The sequence below is a fragment of the Clytia hemisphaerica genome, unplaced genomic scaffold, assembly GCF_902728285.1.
Source record: "Clytia hemisphaerica strain Z4C2 unplaced genomic scaffold, Clytia hemisphaerica genome assembly, whole genome shotgun sequence".
NCBI lineage: Eukaryota > Metazoa > Cnidaria > Hydrozoa > Leptothecata > Clytiidae > Clytia > Clytia hemisphaerica.
In genome coordinates, this window is record NW_027104090.1 from 92,887 (window position 1) to 113,355 (window position 20,469).

A 20,469-nucleotide genomic window follows, 5' to 3' on the forward strand; every position below is an offset into this window, starting at 1 on the left:
GAAACAAAACTTGACATACAAAACACTTTTTCCAGTCAATCAGCTCATCATCATAACCAGTCTGCCATTTTGTTTGTTTTGATTTGCACAAGTAATATTGTAATTCGTGTTATATCATACACTGTTATAAATAATTTGCATTTATAACACTCGCTTCAGCTTTTCAAAACTAATAAATTGTAATACGTAATAATGGTAATAGCATATAACGTAATATGAAAATACGCATACTACTAAAAACCGAACATTTACGGAAGAGACTAACTACGGGGATGCTTGCGCGACAAAACAAAAAAACAACAAAATTTCGAGATTCCAGTCCAATATCTATGCGTGAAACTATGAGTGCCTCCTCGTCGCTGCGCTCCTGCGGGGGCAAAAAAATTAACATTGCATTTATTGAAGGGGCGCTATAGTATAAACGTGTCGAATGGCGCCAAATCGCCCAATTAAACATCAAAAAAATTCTGGTGCCCCCTTGAAGATAGGCTGTGCGCATCCCCGAAATTGATTTTGATATAAGGGGTGCATTCGCGTATCAGAGAGGAGAGGGGATGCGTGGCAGTAGCTAACGATTCAGACTATACATCAACTACCTTCGTGTTTTGTATAAGATTCTCTTCCCACACTAAGATTCCCCTGACTTTTACGGGATTTTTCCTGGGAGATAGCTACCCTGAGTATCAGAGGTCAAGTTTTCAAGGAGAAAATATAAATATTATTCGCGCTGTGATAACTCACGGTAGGAGATAGCCGGTATGTGGTTGTAAAGGCTTTTCTTTTAAAGTTAGGTACGGAAAATCTTGTGCTTATCTACGAAACAAAGGCGTAACTTTCCGAAGCTCACTTTTCAACTACCTGAAGTTCTGTTCTTTTTTCCGGTGACAGTAGAATCTTAGTGCAAGAAAGGGAATCTTTAAGCTTCTGCTCATCCTCTACGCTCTAGCAAAAAAAGTTTCTTGTAGGAAGTATATCTATAGAGGTCTCCCTGCGATTCAGACTACACTAGGAAATCTTATGCAAACAAAACACGACGGTGCGGTACCGCACCGCAGCGGAACCTTCCGCCCCATAGCCGCCTCTTCGAAAAGCCTTCCTAGTGTACCGCCCTCATTTACTATCCACATGGCAGGAATTCTTTACGTGCAAGGTGGAGCTCCTAGTACGAAGTAGCATGTAGCATATCCGGGACTTATTTTATTGCTCTTTTTTCTACAGTTTCTTGGGAAAAGCTACGGTACTTCAATACATGGTGTAGATCTCCAGTACAAAACGTGACATGATGTTTTGATTTCATAACTCATTTACATTTATGAAATTTTTAGCAGCAGACGTACGTCAAGCATAAAAAAAGAGAAAGAGGGGCTTTAAAAGAAATGGCTAAGGAAGATTTAAAGCAATCAATAGATACTGCTTTCAAGGAAGATGAAGTGGATCTTGCTGATCTTGCCAAGAAAATTCACAACCAGTTCAGTAAACAAAAAAATGAGGACGATTTTTCCATGTTGGTTTTGGTTGAATCATTGTCAAGTTTTTTGACAAGCCAAGATGTTGAAACAAGATTGAAAGGAACAGTATTGCTTTGTCATTATCTCCATGAGTAAGTTTGAATTTTATCCCGCATCAGTAAGATTCTCGCGATTCCATTGGTCGAAAGACATCACGTGGAGGTGGGATATAAACCGTATCTGTCTTCCTCGCATTCGATTGAGAAAAAAAAGAAGACATTGCATATTGACGAATGCGCTTTCGAATGTTTTGGTCAAAATTCGAATGTTTTGTTTTGAAAAGACAGAAAAATAAAATAAGAGGAAAAACAGTGATTGAGAATGTTTGTGTCAATAGTATGCAGAAAATCTTTAAGTTATTCTGATTTTTACTTTTCTTCGGTTGATATGGATTGAGCAAGACTTTCAATTGCGATGCTATGAAATGTCACTTTCACATATCCCGCTTTTACAGTTTGCTCTTTATTGTAAGTATCTGCTTGGAGAGTTCTGAAAATTTTTCGTGCTTTTGGAACACATGCAAAAGGACTTCAACGGGATAAATCCGTTGCACGGTCGTCTCGAGGTGGGATACGGGATATACAGGGATCAGTAAAAACCGTATTGGGACTCGGCAAGCCTCACCACCAATACGGTTTTTACTGACCCTGTATATCCCGTATCCCACCTCGAGAAGACCGTGTAACTAATATTATTCTTTTGATGAAATATTTTCAGGCACATACAGCAGATCTGTCATTCGTTAGGTTTTTTTAAGCTTGCTTAAAAAAGGAGACAAAAAAACAGCATAGTGTCATCAGCCCCCTTGCCTTTTCACTGGGGGCTAGATCTAGAGATTTTTTGAAAATTTTGAAAAGAGGGGCTTAACAGTTTGGAATATTTTGGATGGCGGGCTGAGGGCAGGGAAAAGCAGAGGTGCCAAATCTCACGCATTGGGCATGGAGCATGAGACTCACAGCATTTGGTGGTCATCGAGAAATTGTTCTATTCGCGTCACCCGCATGCATCAAATTTTCCGCTGATTTTCCGGTGCGGAGATGCGGAAAAAAATCTGGGAAAAGCAATTTGTTCTTTTAAAGTATAGCTTTTTTCTCTGAGTTACTGGCGTGATTAAAAAAAACCTGGGAATGTTTTTGACCGCCCGTTCGCCCACATGCATTTTTAACACCCGTTGCGACGCGAACGAACAGAGCATTTTTTCGACGACCGCCTTTCCCAGATAGTCTCGCGCAATTTTTGAAAAGTTTCATTTCTCCCAATTACTGTACTGTAATCAAACAATTCGATAATCAAACTAATTGAACTTTGTCAAACGACAAAAGTTGGATTAAATTTGTTAATCCAACTTTTCAAAAGTTGCTAAAATAGACCTTTTTTCAAAGAGAACGTCCTGTTGAATAATTATGTAGTCCAGCCATAAAAACAATGATAGAGCCATGCATAATTACTGTATCATGCATATTGTAATAATTATGCATGGTTTTATCATTGTTTTTCTGCTGGACTACATAATTATTCAACAGGGTGGCCTCTTTGAAAAAAGGTCTATTGTAAGTACCATGAGTGACGTCCTAAATCTGACAGCCCTGCCTAAATCCGATGGGGTCTTTCAACGATACAAACTAAAATAAAAACAAACCTTTCGCTCTGTGACGCAATGAAGATATCAAAGTGTCAACTAAACTGGGGTTGGTGTAATTTAAGATGCACGATCTAACGATTTACGATTCACGATGCGCGATCCATGCATAAAGTATGCTGATTATTCATAATAATTGTCATATAACTTAAATTATATTGTATAATTCTAAAACAATGGCATAATCTTTTCTCGCTTTTGTTTACCACGGTAAATTCAAGTAAATTTATGCAACAAAAACGAAATAAGTAAGCAATGAAAGTACGAATAATTACGACCTTAAAATTATGAAAAAACTTACGTAATATTGATAATGAAAACATAATCTTACAATAGACAGAGAGTAAAAGTAAACAATGCACAAGAAATATTTTTGCTCTCAGTTTTAACAATCATAATCGAATATAGGAATTTCTTTCTTAAAGCAAATAAAAGAATATATTGGCGAACAATATGTTTTGCGGACCGTAATGTACGAAGCAAAAAACGGGTGCTCTATTATGAGAAAGAATTTTCTTTTGGTAATCAATTCCCCTATATTGATTCAAGTTATGAAAAAGAGAGAGAGGAGAGTACAGAAGGTGAATACACGTGGCTTTCACTTTCTTTTAATCTATGACTGAATTGAAATTGAAAAGAGAAAAGGATCATGGTATAATCAGGAAAACGCACTGAAAGCTTCTTTAAATATAATTTGTATAATTTTACATAAATGATGTTTTTAAAAATAATTGAGTTTCAGCGAATGAAAGTTTGTAAATGGCCTAAATATTTTATCATGATTAGCATAATTACGCATGAATTAACATATTTTATGCACGGATTGTGAATCGTGCATCGTAAATCGTTAGATTTGAGAGATTTGTAACACATTGATTTGAACCAAATTCCAATAATTGTGCTTCTTATACAAAACATAATTTTTGGACCTACCCCGGTGGAGGTCCTATAAATTAACCGATGTATGTTAGCCCTTCGTTCGTTAGTTACTAGCTTTTTTCGATATTGGCTCATTAGTTTTTGCTGATTTTTTGTTCAAAGATGCATAACTATCAACCCTCGAATGTGACAGAGCTTGATTTTTGAAGAAAAAAAAATTTGTTGTTTGCTGCAAACAAAAAATTCTCAAAATTTTTAGTCAATATAAAAAAGACTTTAATTCTAAGGGCAAAACATTAATTTTTGCACTTAGTGAAAAATGTGTCACAGAAATAATCATTTTTTAGCTTTTTTTGTAAAAAATCAGTCCGAAAATCAATAAAAAAATAGGAGGTCTCCATGACAAATTGTCCCAAAAACTTTTACTACCAGGGTAGTGAAATATACCTCCAAGAGTCTGTGTGGTGGTATGTAAAAATTCGTAAAAATCCTTTTACTAATTATACATGTTTGAGATTTTACTACCGACCCCCCCCCCCTCCCTGACGCAGCCCTATTTTCGAAAAAAAAGTTGGGGCAAATTTGGGCCAAAAAAAAGCCAAAAAGCGGGTTTTTTGGATTTGTGAAAAATTTGATCATTAATTTTTTCTAATTTTTTGCATGAAAGTAGGGTACCATAATAGGTAAAAGATGACTCAAGCAGAATTTTGCAAAGAAATTTTGTTGGCTAAAAAAACACATGTTTATCTATAAAAATCACTATTAATAAAAGCATACATCAGTGTTCTTAGTCAAACTATTCAATTTTTTATGAGATGGATGTTTTTTTTCTCATGAGGGCTTACTTTTAAAGAATATGTGTGTTTGGACATGAAATTTTGGTTGCTTGGCGTGTTTTTATAGAAAAACTGGCCAAATTCGATATTTTTTTATAAGCACATTATCAATTACTTAGGTATTAGCTTTTCTCGAGATTGGCTCTTTCATTCTTTATTATTTTTTGCACAAAGATGCATAGCTATGAACCCTCAAATGTGACAGAGCTCAATTTTTGGAGAAAAAAATCTTGGGGTAAATTTCAGGTAGAAAACAGCTAAAAAAGGGTTTTTTGGACTTTTGTGAAATATTGGATCTTTTTTTTTCTGACTTTTTGCATGAAAGTAGTTAAAAGATGGCTCAAGCAGATTTTTGTTTAAAAAAGAATTTTTCAGCTCAAAAAAAGCATCTTTATCTATAAGAATCACTATTAATAAACATACATCAATGTTCTTAAAATTACTGAATTTTTTGAAGACATATGTTTTTTTTGCTCACGAAGTCTTGAATATGAAAGAGTATTTCAAGAGCATGAGATTTTGGTTTCTAAACGTTTTTTTATAAGAAACAAACAACTAATTCTAATAGATCGTCACTATTTGTGTTCTGAATAATTGTTTAATGGTCACGCTCACGTAGATATCAATTATATATATATATATGTGTTAAATGCATAAGTTGACGTCAAATACAAAACTGGACGCTTGTCGTCTGAAAAATGCACAAAGATGGCGGAAAAAATTCAAGAATAATAAAAAATCACCATCAATAAACGACTTTTGCAGCCCGTCAAAGTGCATCATAAATGAAGAAAACGCACTAAAAGATACCCTACAATGCAGGAAGTGCCACTGTTTAGTCCATTATCTTTGTACAGAACTGCCACTTTACCAGATCCAGATATGCTTGTCATACAAATCAAGAAGTTTCCAGTGTCAAAACTGTACCAAAATCGCACCACAGGTAATGGAAAGGTATAATTCAAATGAAACATCAAAAATTGAAGGATTCAAAAACGAAATCAAAGCTTGTGAGAATATAATGAAAAGGCAGGACGAAGAAATAAACCATTTGAAAGCACAAGACAATGTCAATGTTATGGTCAACGAAATGAAATAAACTATCGACACCAGAATAACCACGCTTGAAAAGAAGATTGAAAGCATCATCGAAAAGAAAGAAGAGAAAAGACCACCAATGAGCTACGCTAAAATCACATCCAAACACATCGAGAAAAACATTGGAGATGCGATTCGAAAAGACAAAAAACAGGAGGAGCAGCTGATTCGATCTACAGCACGCAACCTAATTTTTCATGGGATTGATGAATCGACAGATGAAACTGAAGAAGAAACAAAAATCGAGGACGAAGAATTTATCCATGACAAAATTATTGGTCAGCGGCTCCATCTGAGGAATATAAAGATTACCGAGACGCAGCGGATCGGGAAATTTACGAAAGAAAGAGAAGATAAAGCGAGATACCGACCAATTAAAGTCACATTTACGAACGAAGAGGACAAGAACACAGTGTTGCAAGCAATAACAAAAGAAAAAGGCTTTCCTTACCGAGTGACAGAGGATTTGACCAAAAATGAAAGACAGATATAATTAAAGAATGGTGTAAGGAAGCCGAAAAAATGAATGCTAAAATCAAGGAAGACAACACAAAATGGAAAGTCTGGGGGAGCCCGCGAAAAATACTCTATTTAAAAAAGATCATTGTAAAAAGTACGAGCGGTTTATAGAGGCCCATGTGTCTTCACGGTGGCCTGCAAACCTGTAAAGCTTTATTATTATTATTATTATTATAACCAGGTAGGTCCATAAAAGTATCTCTTGTTTATTACATAAATTGTTAAGGTTTTAAACATGAGCAACAGATTCAGAATAATAGAGGTAATTATTTTCACAACTAACACTTTTTTTATCACATTAATTGACATCTTGACATTATAGCCATCTTGTAAGATGTTTTGTTTCGAGAGTTTTTGCAATAGTTTATTGTTCAACTTGGAGAGGAAACATAGAATTTTTTTCATAACATTTATTTGGGGTGTCGGAATTAGTCAGGGCTGTCGGATTTAGGACCACTCACGGTATTTGATTAAGTTCCACAAAACATTTTAAGTTCAACAAAGCTCGACAACAAGAAATTTTCAAAAAATTTGACAAGAAAATACGTTCGCAAAAGTTAGAAAATAAGAAAAGTTCGACAAATTCAGAAAATACCGTCAACTGCTCTAACTTGGGACTCTGACAAAACAGGGGACAGCAATTCGGCCACCATTTCACCAAACCTCCAAAGTCATTTGATATGAGTTAATGAGCGGAGTATTTAAAAATACACGATTTCTCGTTTGTCTGAAACGAAGAAGACCAAATTAGTGGCAAAACGATGGAGCGTTTGACGTCTTGGGTGGCAAGTTACAAACACGTTATTTGTTAATCCCATCGGGCGACAGGCGGTTAGGCGGCGGGCATTTAATTCTCCAATCGGCATCCAGTCATTTTGAATGAAAACAAAAAAGTTAAAAAGGGCGAGCTATCAGTGAAAGTTATTATGACATGTTATGACAGAAAGTATGACTGGTAAACTTGGTGGAGTTATCAAAACAAATTTGTTGTCAAAGAGATTTAACAGTAAGTGAAAATACAGGCCAGATATCAATCAGTCCCATCTTTCGACCAATCGTCCCAAGTTAAAGCAGTTGACGGCAATTCTTGATTTCTTTAATCAAACTTAATTGAACTTTATATTTTGAAGAATTTGTGAGTATTCAATTAGAGTTCAACAACTGAACTTAGTCGGACATCAATTTGACAACAAAGTTCATCTTTGCTGTATAGTAACTTGGTCTAATGGCAACATCCCTCTTCTAATCCTGACACCCTTCTTTAGAGATAGGAATTAATAGTAGAAAGGTTGGAATTGCTTATGGAAAGTATATTTCTTTTCTTAGCAACCAGAGAGGAAAAAATGTTGTTTCAGTCATTGATTCTGACCTTACTGTTTTTCCTATCTCTTAAGAAGGGTGTCGGGATTAGAATAGGGATGTCGACATTAGACCAACTTACTGTATTTATTCTGTTCTTTAAACTTTTATGTTTTCTTGGGGAAACTTTTTTGAGCTTACTTATCTAAATAATTATGCAATCAAATTTTCTTTTGCAGCCAGGTGACTCGCAAAAAAAGTTCACCTCGCTGATTTCTGGAAACAAGACATTTTTTTATTTTGGCTTATGACTTCTTTTATTTTTTTTAGATGCAGACCGAATGAATTACTGGAAAAGGAGATAGAAACCATGATGCTGTTCTTATGTGACAGACTGAAAGACCACCATAAAATACAACCCTTAGTTATCTATGGTTTCTTAGGGCTTGTTTCCCATCATCCTGTACCTGAGCCTCTCATCCTGCAGATGATCAGGGCAATTTTTGCTGAAGTTCATGTTCAGTCATTGGTACAGGCTGATCGTTACAATGTTTTTAACTTGTTTGGGAACCTTTTAAAATTGAAATTGAACATTTTGAAACAAATTTCATCCGATTTTGTTTTTGGATTTATACAAGCGATAGACGGTGAAAGAGATCCACGTAATCTGGTCTTGTGTTTCCAAAATTCATGCATTGTTTTGAAAGAGCTTGATATTTCATTGTTTGTTGAAGATTTCTTTGAAGTGTTATCTTGTTACTTTCCAGTAGAATTTAACCCACCTAAAGAGAATGACTACGGTGTTACCAGAGAACAATTAGTTGGGAACCTACACAAATGTTTATGTTCAACATCTGCGTTTGCCCCTTATAGTATACCCTTGTTCATTGAGAAACTGTCTTCAGACATGACCGAAGCTAAGAGAGACTCTCTGGCTATAATGACCGATATTCTGTCAGAAGCTGGACCCCATCTACAACTTTTTGTTAAAGATATATGGATGAGTATTCGAAAAGATTTCTTATTCAGTGAAGATGAAGACCTGAAAAGAGATTATGAAAAATTTATCCGGAAATTTGTTGCATCTTTAGCAGTCCTAGAAGATAAGACCGAATTGAATCATTTAATGGAGAACTTCATGAAAGATTGCTGTCAAAGCTTAAAGGATCCTGATATGTCGATTGCAGAACAGTGTGGAAGACTGATCTCCGTATTTGCAAATGCTTCTCCGATAGTTGATGAAACTATACTCAAAAGTTTGTTACAACCAACTGAAACAGCACTGCAGAAAAATCTATCACCTAACCAATGTGCTACTTGTTTAGAATTTGCACATTATTTACTTTCCATCGACATCTCTGGTGTTTCTCCTGATTTGCGTCAACAGTATTTGGAGTTTGCTGGAAGCATGTCATCAGTATTATTCGAGAGTTTAAAAGGAGACGAGAATACTAAGCTAACAAATGCTTCAGTTACATGTTTAGCTAAGATCATGGAAGTACAAAATTTGCTAACAGACGTTTCAACCATTGTTGATGCCGAACTGATATCCCAACATTTTTTCAACATGCTATTCAACAAAGTCAAGAAATGCCCAACAGAACCAGTCAATGATTTCATGAGAGTATTATGGATTCATTATCCATCACACATAAGAGAGAAGTTTTTGGCTCCTCTCCAGCAATTAGATTCTGAAAAAGCTGTTGTTTATATACCATTGTTATCGCATTGTTCCCAAGATGACGAAGCTGCCATTTTGAAATATCTGATCAAGATGATTTTACCTTTAATTGATTCTGAAAACGTGGAAATATTCGATAAATTTGTTTCTAGTTTTTGTGAATTACTTACCAAATCAAAGACAGCATACACCAGAACTGATTTTCTGGACCTCCTTATTGAGAGTGTTAGCTCGAGACAAGGTTTCCTCAAACATAGTCATTTATGGGGCTTTAGTAGAATTATGGTCTGTGTTTTTAACAATCTACCAGAAACCCTTCAAAGAGAGCTGATCAACGAAGTTAAAAACTCAATCCAAGAGTCAACGAATATATCATTCAAAGACATTTTTATAGTATTTTGTGCTTTATACAAATCGAACAAAAGTGATTTAGCAGAGGACTTTGAAATCCTTGAAAGTTTTCTCATAAAGACTGGTAATGAATCAAGAAATGATGTGTTGCAAACACTGATTGGTTTATCGCTGGCATTGCTGGTGAATCGATATGGTGGTAAGAATACTCTTTGTTTGTTTGATGTGTTTGTACAATGGAGTTTCCATAATTCGAACACAAGGGGAACACAAATTTGCTCGATTTCAGGAAACTTCGAGCAGGGGGGGGGGTCAGTTGGTACCAGACATCATGACGGTTAGTACCGTGGTGGGGCATATTTCATTTTTTGAATTTGCAGTTAGTACCTTGTGGGTACTAACTGCTGTATATGGTGGTGTAAAATGAATTTCAACTCAATCAAATGGTACTTTTAGGGTACTAACTGCTATGAGGGGTGGTGTGCCATAAATTTCAAGTCAATCAAATGGTACCTTTAGGGTACTAACTGCAAAAAAGACTGGTCTTATCTATGTCAATAGCCTTTTTCAATACAGGAGCTTTAATTGTTTCACTCTCAAGACTTACCAAAGCATGAATGTAAATCCCATAAGGTTTCTTGTTTTGAAATTGTGTGCCACTACTAACTTACGTCATTATGATTTACGTTTTTTTAACTGTGCTTGTCAGCCAGCTTTTTGCTTTTATTTATTTGCACAGCACTGAAATGTCTTCTTTAGCTTTGCTTCAAGTCGTTTGTCAAACAATGCAAAAGTGATGTTTTATTTCTGGGGATTTAGACCTAATATGTTGGGCAGACTTTACTTTACATGTTGAGCTTTATAGATTTGTACCATACTGTATATGTTGGGGTTTGTGTTTATTTATGATAAATCATATAGAGAAAATCACCAAGGTTAGTGTCAACCCCAGGGCTGCCTAGGGTACTGACAGGTTTCAAATAGTGATTACCCTAAGTGCCAGCCACTCAAAACCATTAAACCGGGCAGAATAGGGGGTGGTACCAACCTGTCAATAGTCAAATGCACTTAGTACTGTGGGATACTAGGTGCGAATAGGGGTGGGGTAGCGTCAACCTTCCAATAGTCAGATACGCTTTGTCCTTCATGGTACTAAATGCAAATAGGGGTGGTGTCCACCTGTCAATGGTCAAAAACACTTAGTACCTTTGGGTACTAACTGCTAAGGGGTGGTGGGTATACTCTCAAATTTTCAATTTTGCAGTTAGTCATCATGACGTCGGGTACCAACTGCATGACCCCCCCCCCTGCTTCGAGATAGGTTTATAGAACATTGTTAACTGATAGGACGAGAAAACTTGTTCGAGTTAAGGAGACATTTGAGTTAGAGGTTCGAGTTAAAGAGTTTCTGTATATCTAATTCACTTGAGCACCTTTGCATTGGTCTTCCTTGAGGCTTTCACCGGTTTCGCCGTTCGTTTTACTGTCCCATGGTATAAAGGAGTTAAGGTTTTAGGCACTTTATAATCAGCAGAACTCAGATGAAAACTTGAATCAAAGTTATCAGTTTAAAAAGAATTCTCTTTAGTAATAACAAACATTACTACTTGTTCAATTTAAGGGTTTTTTTTAAAATGCCAACTTGCATAGTTTCAAATCTTTCGTTATTTCAGCTTCTCCGAAAGTAGAATCTCTGTTAGAAGATTTCGACAACTCGAACGTCCTAGAGCACGCTATCGGTCGTTTATCATGGATCGTCAAAGGCTGTGTCTCAAGCTGGCAACCAAACTCTCCAAAATTCTTAAGCAAGCTTATCGAATGTTTAACCAACGATCAAACAGCCCCTAAAGCAACAGAAGGCTTTGAATTGTTTTGCTGTCCAAACGACCCATTTATTGAAGCAGCCAATTGGTCCAAAAAACTGATGAGTCGCCAACGCTTCTCTCAATTTGTTTTACCACAGCTGGTTCAATTATACCATGAAGGGACTGATTTGACCAGATCATGCATTTTGAAGAGTATCTCCTTCACGCTTCAAGCTACACCCAAGAAAATTTTGATGCCTTATTTGAACAAGGTATGTTGCTATTAAAGGGATTATCAGATTATTTTTGATATTAGGCTTACTTTTATGTTCCAGAGAGATACCTCTAAATCTTTTGACCCAATTTTTTTTCCAAAAATTATATATTTGACTTTGAAATCTCTAAAAATGAGTCTTTACACAGTCTTAACGTTGAATTTCTATTATTTTCAAGTAAAAGTTTGAAAATTCAAAGTCGAATATCTCAGCTTTGGAGAAAAATTGGGTCAAAAACTTTGGAGGTGTTTCTTGGGACCATAAAAGGTATCTCTAAGGCAAATATCAAAAATCTGATAATCCCTTTAACCGTTTAACAGTTATTTTAATTAATAATGAATAAATAAGTCTTTAAGGTCACTTGCATAAAAGTTATAGATGGTCTATATATATACAACATCCACTGTTCTTTGTCACGCTCTGAAGGTGAAATCTATGTACACAAAGCATTAGTTTAGTATATTTTAATTTCGAAATAATCCTTGAAATTCTTGATCTATCTACTATAACACTAAATAACACTTTACTCAGATACATAAGTAGCATTTTGAATGAAGAGTTTAGCGTTCATATGTTATTATCAAGCCCGGGGGGGGGTACTAGGGAAAGATGGGTTACGGGGATGCTCCGCTGGTCAGGGTACCTTTTTTAACCTCCATGAGTCCCAGGTAGGGTCGCAAAAACACCAAAATAGAAAAATCAGTCCCTCGTAGGGTTTCTATTTTTGGAAAATTTGGGGAAAAAGTAGAAAATTTGAGAAAATTTTGGAATTTTAGTCCCATTCAGGGTCACTTTTTTCGCAAATTTCGAGTCCCACGTAGGGTCCATTTTTCGAACCTCAGCGGAGCACCCCCGTCGGTCGATAAGGGTAGTACCCCCCCCCTCGGGTTATCAAGACCTGACCATGAAGTCTTTAGGGCCAATACTTTTCTATTGGTTCAGCTTCATTCATTGTTCCATTTATTTCTTCAATTATAATGTATCTCGTGCTAAAGACATGTTTGAAAATGTTAATATTTACTCGGTAGAAATAGAAAACCTATCAATGTTTGAAAGTTCATATCGTATATAGTTTTATGCTTGAAATAGTGGGTTGGATCACTGAATAAGAAAAATATTTTTTTATATTTTTAAACTGCTTTGAAGTTAATTCGCTGGAGTAACTATTCTTGATTTAGTTAGTAAATTTTCAATACACATAATCAACATTAAGTTAAATTTGTGAAAGATTCTGAAGGATGAATTGTTGGGTTCGGTGTAGTATCAGAAATCGAAATCAACAACAGTTTTATTCACTTAGTTAGTACCACCACTCATGCACTTTGATAAAGGGATTGGCCTTTAAACAGGGGGGGGGGAGGGTCGGTAGTAACATCTCAGACATAATGACGTTTACTACGGTGGTGGTGTGACGAAAAATCGAAAAAAGATTTACTACCCAGGGTAGTTAAATATAAAATGGGTGGTATCTATGTGTTAAATGTTTTTACTACCTGGGTAGTTAAAACTGGTAAAATTAGCAAATTTTAGCTATTTTTGTAATTCTCTTAATTTTTTGGATGACTTTTCTGAAAAAATCTGAAAATTTTTATAATTTGAAAAAATTATTTGTTGCAAAGTTGTTTGCTGCAAACAAAAAATTCTCGAAATCTTTTGTTAATATAAAAAGGATTTTAATTCTAAGGGCAAGACATTAGATTTTGCACTAAGTGAAAAATGTGTCACAGAAATAATCATTTTTTAGCTTTTTTGGAAAATAAGTCCGAAAAGCAACCAAAAAATAGGTGGTCTCCATGACAAATTGTCCCAAAAACTTTTACTACAAGGGTAGTAAAAAACCTCTTCCAAGAGTCTGGGTGGTGGTATGTAAAAATTCGTAAAAATCCTTTTACTATTCATACATGTTTGAGATTTTACTATCGACCCCTCCCCTGCTTTAAAACGAGGAGTTTTAGGGAGAGAACATTATGTTTTGTTAAGCCATTATGGAAGCAAATAATATTCGAATCTGTTGAGACAATTCCTTAATCGAACATACTTATGTAGCATTACAAAACATGGAAAACTTCTATGTAATTTTTGATCCACATTTCATACAAGGATTTGTTACAATTTATTGTGTTTTTCTTCATGTAGTTGGTACCACTGCTCTTACATTCCTTGGAGATCGAACGTGGTGAAAATGTTCTGGCATCCACAATCACTACCATTATATCTCTCACGAATGAAAACCAGCAAGTCATCCAAGATCATATCCAAACGTTGATTGGACGTCTTCTGAACGTTGTCACACACGACCGAATGAAAGTCCGTATAGTCGCTTTACAATGTTTAATGAAACTTTCCACTTACAAATATCATGATATTGTACCTCTCAAGAAAAATGTGGTCAAACGGATTGCACCCTTGTTGGATGACAAGAAAAGACTGGTTAGGAAAGAAGCAGTCTCGTGTTCAAAAGTGTGGCATTTAGTTGCATGAGAAAGTGTCCCTTTTTGGATTTATATTTTATATTTTTCTGTTGTTTTTCATTGCAGTTAGTTAGTTTTTTATGTCTTTTTAACGGATGACCTTTCCCTATCGTTGTCTGTCAGCTTTTGTGCAAAAAGCTGCATGAAGGGCAATTGGGCTTTAGTTTAGAAGGATCGGACAACGTCTGAGTTAATCATAAAGTTGCATTTATCTGACATTGAACCCTAGTCATATCAAACTTGTTTCCTAGTAACATGACAGTCGCTTTTGTGTATTTCTTAGAACCGAGAAAAGCCCAATGGGGGTTGGAAATCTTTATCAGGGTTTTGTCTAATTTGAGTGATTATGATTTGCATGATAAATTCTAAAAATGTCAATGGGACTAGGTTTTTAAAGATATTTTGACCAATCATTTTTATAAAAAGTACCTGACCCAAAGAAAGCCGTGTTTTTCAAGTACTTTTGCAAAGCGATTCTCTTTAGAAGGAGAGGGTCACACTACTATGGTCATTATATTAAAAAGTTTGAAACTTACTTAAATTATGACGTCACAACTCGAATTTTCCTCTACGTGTATCAAATGAATAGTATTCCCACAGAGTTTAAGCTAGTACATTCTGACGGTCCCGGAAATTTATCAGCCGGTAGATATAATTCCATAAGGAAATCAAATTACTCTCTTTATCATACCTTGAATGAGATTTCCGAGTTATAGTAACTCAAGATAAAAGAAAGGAGGCGTGACTCAGGCTTAATACAATGCAACTCGTATTTTAAATGCCTCTACGTTCATCACAAAATTATTCTCTTATATAATCAGAGAATGTTTAGCCCCCAGTTTTTAATAGCAATTTTATAGTAAAATATTTTTTCGATTCTATTTTTTGTGTGTTTGTGTCAGGACGATAGTGTCCCAGCCGGTAAAAAGTGTCTTATCAACGTCCATTGGACGTTCATGGCATCCATATAACGTTATATTAACATTCATATAGCGCCGCGTGCCGGTTAAAGGAATTGAGCATATTATTTTTAGAAAAATACCTACTCTTTATACTTTTGATAATATCATTACTACATTTTATTATAATATAGACTTACACCATTAAGATACCGTATACATTTTCTCATAGATTGATTTCTTTTTAATGAGCTCAAATCGGTATATGTGATACACTTTCTATCACAAAGTGACACGGTACATAGGCTAAAGGATACTGTTGGTTAATTAGCTTAGCCTAATCATATCATGTTGTGCGGTGGTATTGGTAATACAGGAATGCCTTATTTCGTTAAGTTTTTAATAGAATTTTCGAACCTACAGCTAATTTTCCAATACACTCCTCCTCCCCGGTTCCCTTCATAGAAAATCAGTTTCAATTTATTTTTCTCAATGACGCAAACAGGTTTGCATCCATGCATGCTTCTGGAACTGTTAAGTCTATAGAACAAGCAGGTACCCTCGTGATCTTTGTTAAAATATTAAGATTTGATTATTCTTCGATTTTTTGGACTTGGTCACCCATCTGATCATTACCCAAAGTTTCAAGGTCCAAAAAAATTTGATACTCTTAGTACCAATTAATTGAGTCAATCTTTATTGTTTTTCCTCCTTAAGAGTAACGTGTACACAATGACCCTTCAAATGGTATCCCCTAGCTTTCTGAAGAGGTAATTTTTGAATTGTTTTCGAATTGCTTAAAAATATACCCTTTCTTACAGTGTATAATATTAAGGGTATACACTTTTAAAACACTTTGTTCTCCATCCCACCTCTTCACTCTCTAGTGTCATATATATAGCATCAAAAACATAATTTTTTGAAATTCCTGTGGTACGAACTGAAAAATACTCCCATTATTATCAGTATCACTTTTATAAGAACACTCTATTTTATTTAGTCTAAGAGTGTTCTTGTTAGTTTAGTACCTTTCGAATAATTTCATGAATTTTCTCATGATTTTCTTACCCTATTTTTACTAGTTTGGGCCTTCCTTTCGTTTTCTTTAATTTAGATATTTTAAATTGAGGGATGCTCTATAATTGTTCTTAGTTCAAATTTTAAGCCTCATTGCTCATTTTAAAATTGTTCTTACAAAAAATATAATGCGAAGCCCGTGGAAACTTGAAAGACCTTGAATGCCTTGCAATATTTTCATTATACACTTTTGCTTTTCATAATTGTTTGGACAAAACAACAATGCCGCCTCAAAATTCTACACCCGCCCATTTTACCCGCCCTTCTATATCACTTAATCTTTTTTTTTCAGTTTTACAGGTTTTTAGATTAAAAAAATATAATGATGAGAAAAATGAAGTAATAAGTAAAGCATTTGTGTCATTTCATAATATCTAATGTCTGGTAATTAGTTGCGAAATGCTGATGGTATAACATTTAAATGACGTTTTAATGTGTTTTGCGTGTAACCTGTTATCGTAGGTATTTTCTCGTATCTTTTATCTATGTATAGATTTTTTCCTTAATTTTTAATAATTGTTGGGTTTTGAAGGTATTTTAAAAGCAGTCAAAATTACCCACAAAAATTTCAGTAATGATAGTCTAAGGTAATGGGGGTATATTGTTCTCTCCATCTTTCTGATTTTTTGTGATTGATGAAAATTGATTATGATTGATAACAATTTTAATTAATAACTTTTCGTGTGTATTATTTTTATTATAGATATATTGGTTGATCAAAAGTACGTACAAAGTCGTGAATACAGTGGCTTCTTTATCCAATTTACCAGGAACTGAACCGGTTATACGTTTTTTTATAAGAACATCCAAAAAATTTTAAGCCTTAAAATGTTCTTAACATGTTCTTAATTTTTACCATTTGAGTATTTTTGGTCCATTCTCCTAAGAAATTGGGTGTTTTGGAGTCCGCAAAGCTATTTTAAATGTTCTTAACTTGTTCTTAAGATTTTGGCCATTGAAGCCTTATGTTCTTATATAGTTTGTTATTATAAAAAAACGTGTATTTTGAAATACCGAGAGAGGAAATAAACTACCAGGTAAAAATACCAGTTTTTGTTTTTGTAACGTTTTTTCAAAAAGTGACTGAAAGTTGAGTGAAATAGGCATGCTTCAACTTTGTTGTATTAATAAATCTCTCGAAAATATTCAAGGTATTATAAGATCTGTAAGCAGGATGTATTAAAATTGTGACCATATTCTTTTTATAGAATTTTGAGAGCATTTGAGAACTATTTCACAGAATGATCAATTTTTAGCAAGACGAGGGAACCCCACACACTCATCATCAGTCACAAGGTATCTAAATACAACATTTTTTTTTACTTTGCACATTGTATATTTTTTATGGGATAAGGAAATTGGACCTAAAAACTATTTTCACAAGATGAGCAATTTTTAAACGCCAAAAAGGAACCCCCACACTCAATGATTCAGATGCACGTTTTTTAAAAGAACATTCAAATTTTTTGAAGCCTTCAGATGTAATTAACTTTTTGAGTTTTAAGCCTTAAAAACTTTTTAACATGTTCTTACTTTCACCTTTCTAGTCAATTTTCCCAAGAAAATGGTGTTTTAGGATCTTCAAAGCCTTAAAATGTTCTTAACTTGTTCTTAAAATTTTGGGTATTGAAGCCTTGTGTTCTTATATAAAACTGACATATAGTTTGTTCTTATAAAAAAACGTGTAGGCTCAAACGAGTTGATTGTCACTTGTATCTTACACAAGGTATCCAAATACATTATTCCATTCGTATATTTCATCTGATGGGAAAATGTACCCTTAAAACTAGTTTAAAGTTTCTAAGGAAATTACTTTGTTACTTCATCACGCTATCCAGTGATATGTGGGGACTAAAAAAACAACTCAATTGTCTGACAAAACCGTTTTTTTATTATGTCACTCCACCGTTGCATGTGTATATCAAACTTGACAGGAACAGTTTCTTTAACATTATAAGAATTAAAGCAGTTTTATACTTTGGGAGGTTAGTAAAATTTGATTTTTTTATGAGCTCTTGATAGGCATTTGTCGGCCCCAGTGATCAAAAGTCAAAATATTTCCTTGAAATTTGCCTTCATTCTTTGATAAAATTGGACCTTTCAAGACTCAAAGATGAGTGTTCTTAACTGTTTCTTATAAAAAATCGTAACCATGATTGAAAGGATTTTAGGGAGCTTTTCATAAACAGTATACTTCCCACTACGTTTATCGCAGTGAAGTGTTTGTAACCTTTCTTTTCAATACTGTATTCAAATATTTACTATGTATTACACGCCCCCGTGTTTTATAGAAAAATACTATATCACAGCTTAATTTAAGAACAACTTAACTAGTCGTGATTTAGAACAGACTTTTAAACAATCTTAGAACACTGCGTGCCTCAATGAATGGTCTTAAACTGCGAAGCTTATGTTACATGAGACTAAAATATTGCACACCGTCATAACTAGAATAGTAGAAATTGGAATAGGATAAGAACAATTCAAGCCTCAATTCCTAAAATCCCTAGGGGTTAAAACCATAAGAACAAATACAGACTGAACACAAGATAAGAATCATGTTCTTAAAAGTTTATTACTTTGTTTTTTGCTTTTTTTTTGTCAACATAATGAATAGAAACGACATGCAACCGGATTAATTAAATACATTTGTCAACTTTGACGGAACTTCTTTCTCTCTCCTTTACTATTTCAGTATATTATCACTGATCTCTTAAACTGATGACTGGAACGGCAATTTCTATCTCCTTGTTATTCATTTTGATTCATTCATACCTCTCACAATTTCCTTATCTCTGGAAATTTTGTATTTGAAACTGCGCGTTATTAGACGTTTTTTATAAGAATAAACTATATAAGAACAAAAGGTACCGATAGCCAAATCTTAAGAAAAAGTTAATTTCTTATAAAAATTGACAGAAACACTCACAAAATGGTGAAGATAAGAACATGTTAAGAACATTTTAAGGCTTAAATCTCAAAAAGTTAAGAAATTCCGAAGGTTTCAAAAATTTTAAAAGCTGTTTTAAAAATGCGTGGAAACGAGTTATCTTAGAGATGAACGCATAATAAACCATTTATTTGGACGCAAAAAAAATATTGGATTCGGCTTTACCAATAATTGTTTAATATTCTGTCCATTCCAGTCTATTATTTAAGAGGTCAGTGTATTTATGAATGATGGTTACTGTGTTTAATTAATTCAACATCCTCCCCTCTTCTTCTCATAGCTTAATCGTTTTAATCACCGTAGTGACTGAGGCCTATACTACTTATGTTGTTTTTACATAAGAAACATAAAATTACACTCCAAGTTATCTAAGCCGAATACAGGAAAATCTAAACATACCTTAAACCACTTTTATCGTTACAATTTTCTAATAAAAGCATTTTTACTTCTTTTATTATGTAATCAGAAATTAGTGACAGAATTACCCTACGAGGCCAAACTGAAAACATCTACAAAATATCATTCCAAAAGTATCATTAGGTTTTAGACTTTTTTTACTTTAACTTTTCTCAGTCAGTTTTTTTTCACTGTATGATATTTTTTAACCATATAGAAGCAATTCAAACAGGATACACACAAATTTTAGGGCATTTAACATTTTTGTATTGAAAAATTTTCCTAAGAGCCTTATGTTATGGTTGTCAATGTGGCTTATACTTGTCTAGGGCTTATGTTATGGTTGTGGCTTATACTTTATTTTGTGCCTTAAAAACTTTGTGTTCTTTCAAACATTGTGGGTGTGAGTCTTTCTAAAGTGTAAATGAAGCAATTATTACTGGTCAGAAATGACATAAAATCTAAAGATAAGCTAATCAGAGAGTATAACACTCGATATTCATTCCCTTCTACTTAAATATTAGATTAATCAAGTTCAGCTTATCGTTAGGGCTGCTTAGCTGAACAGGGCTCAACGTCTTCGTAAGTTTTCATCCTATTGTTTAATAAAGCTTACTTAGATCTTCTCATCTAACAGTAATCGTGATTAAGTAATTACTGATAATTTGAATTAAGCCTATTCTGTCCTTGCTTGAGTTTTCGAATCTAATCACTCTTTACTAGTGAGATTCATGTTTATTTTTGTTTAAACCCATTTACGTAGGATAACTTCATTTTATTTTTTAG

At 34.3% G+C, this 20,469-nt stretch overlaps 1 protein-coding gene across 1 annotated transcript; it reads left to right on the plus strand.

Moving 5' to 3' along the window:
* Positions 1-1,322: 1,322 nt before the first annotated feature.
* LOC136812733 (MMS19 nucleotide excision repair protein homolog) lies at positions 1,323-15,491 on the plus strand. The gene is made up of 4 exons (XM_067069256.1): positions 1,323-1,600; positions 8,109-10,009; positions 11,484-11,887; positions 14,027-15,491. The coding sequence occupies exons 1-4, from the start codon at positions 1,377-1,379 to the stop codon at positions 14,369-14,371; spliced, it is 2,874 nt and encodes a 957-aa protein (XP_066925357.1). The 5' UTR covers positions 1,323-1,376; the 3' UTR covers positions 14,372-15,491.
* Positions 15,492-20,469: the final 4,978 nt, after the last annotated feature.

Bases quoted from the DNA above. Each gene is read 5' to 3' on its own strand.
- LOC136812733 (XM_067069256.1), top strand. From the start codon at position 1,377: ATGGCTAAGGAAGATTTAAAGCAATCAATAGATACTGCTTTCAAGGAA. The intron at 10,010-11,483 runs GTAAGAATACTC...TCGTTATTTCAG, and splicing joins GCTGGTGAATCGATATGGTG to CTTCTCCGAAAGTAGAATCT. The intron at 11,888-14,026 runs GTATGTTGCTAT...TTCTTCATGTAG, and splicing joins TGATGCCTTATTTGAACAAG to TTGGTACCACTGCTCTTACA.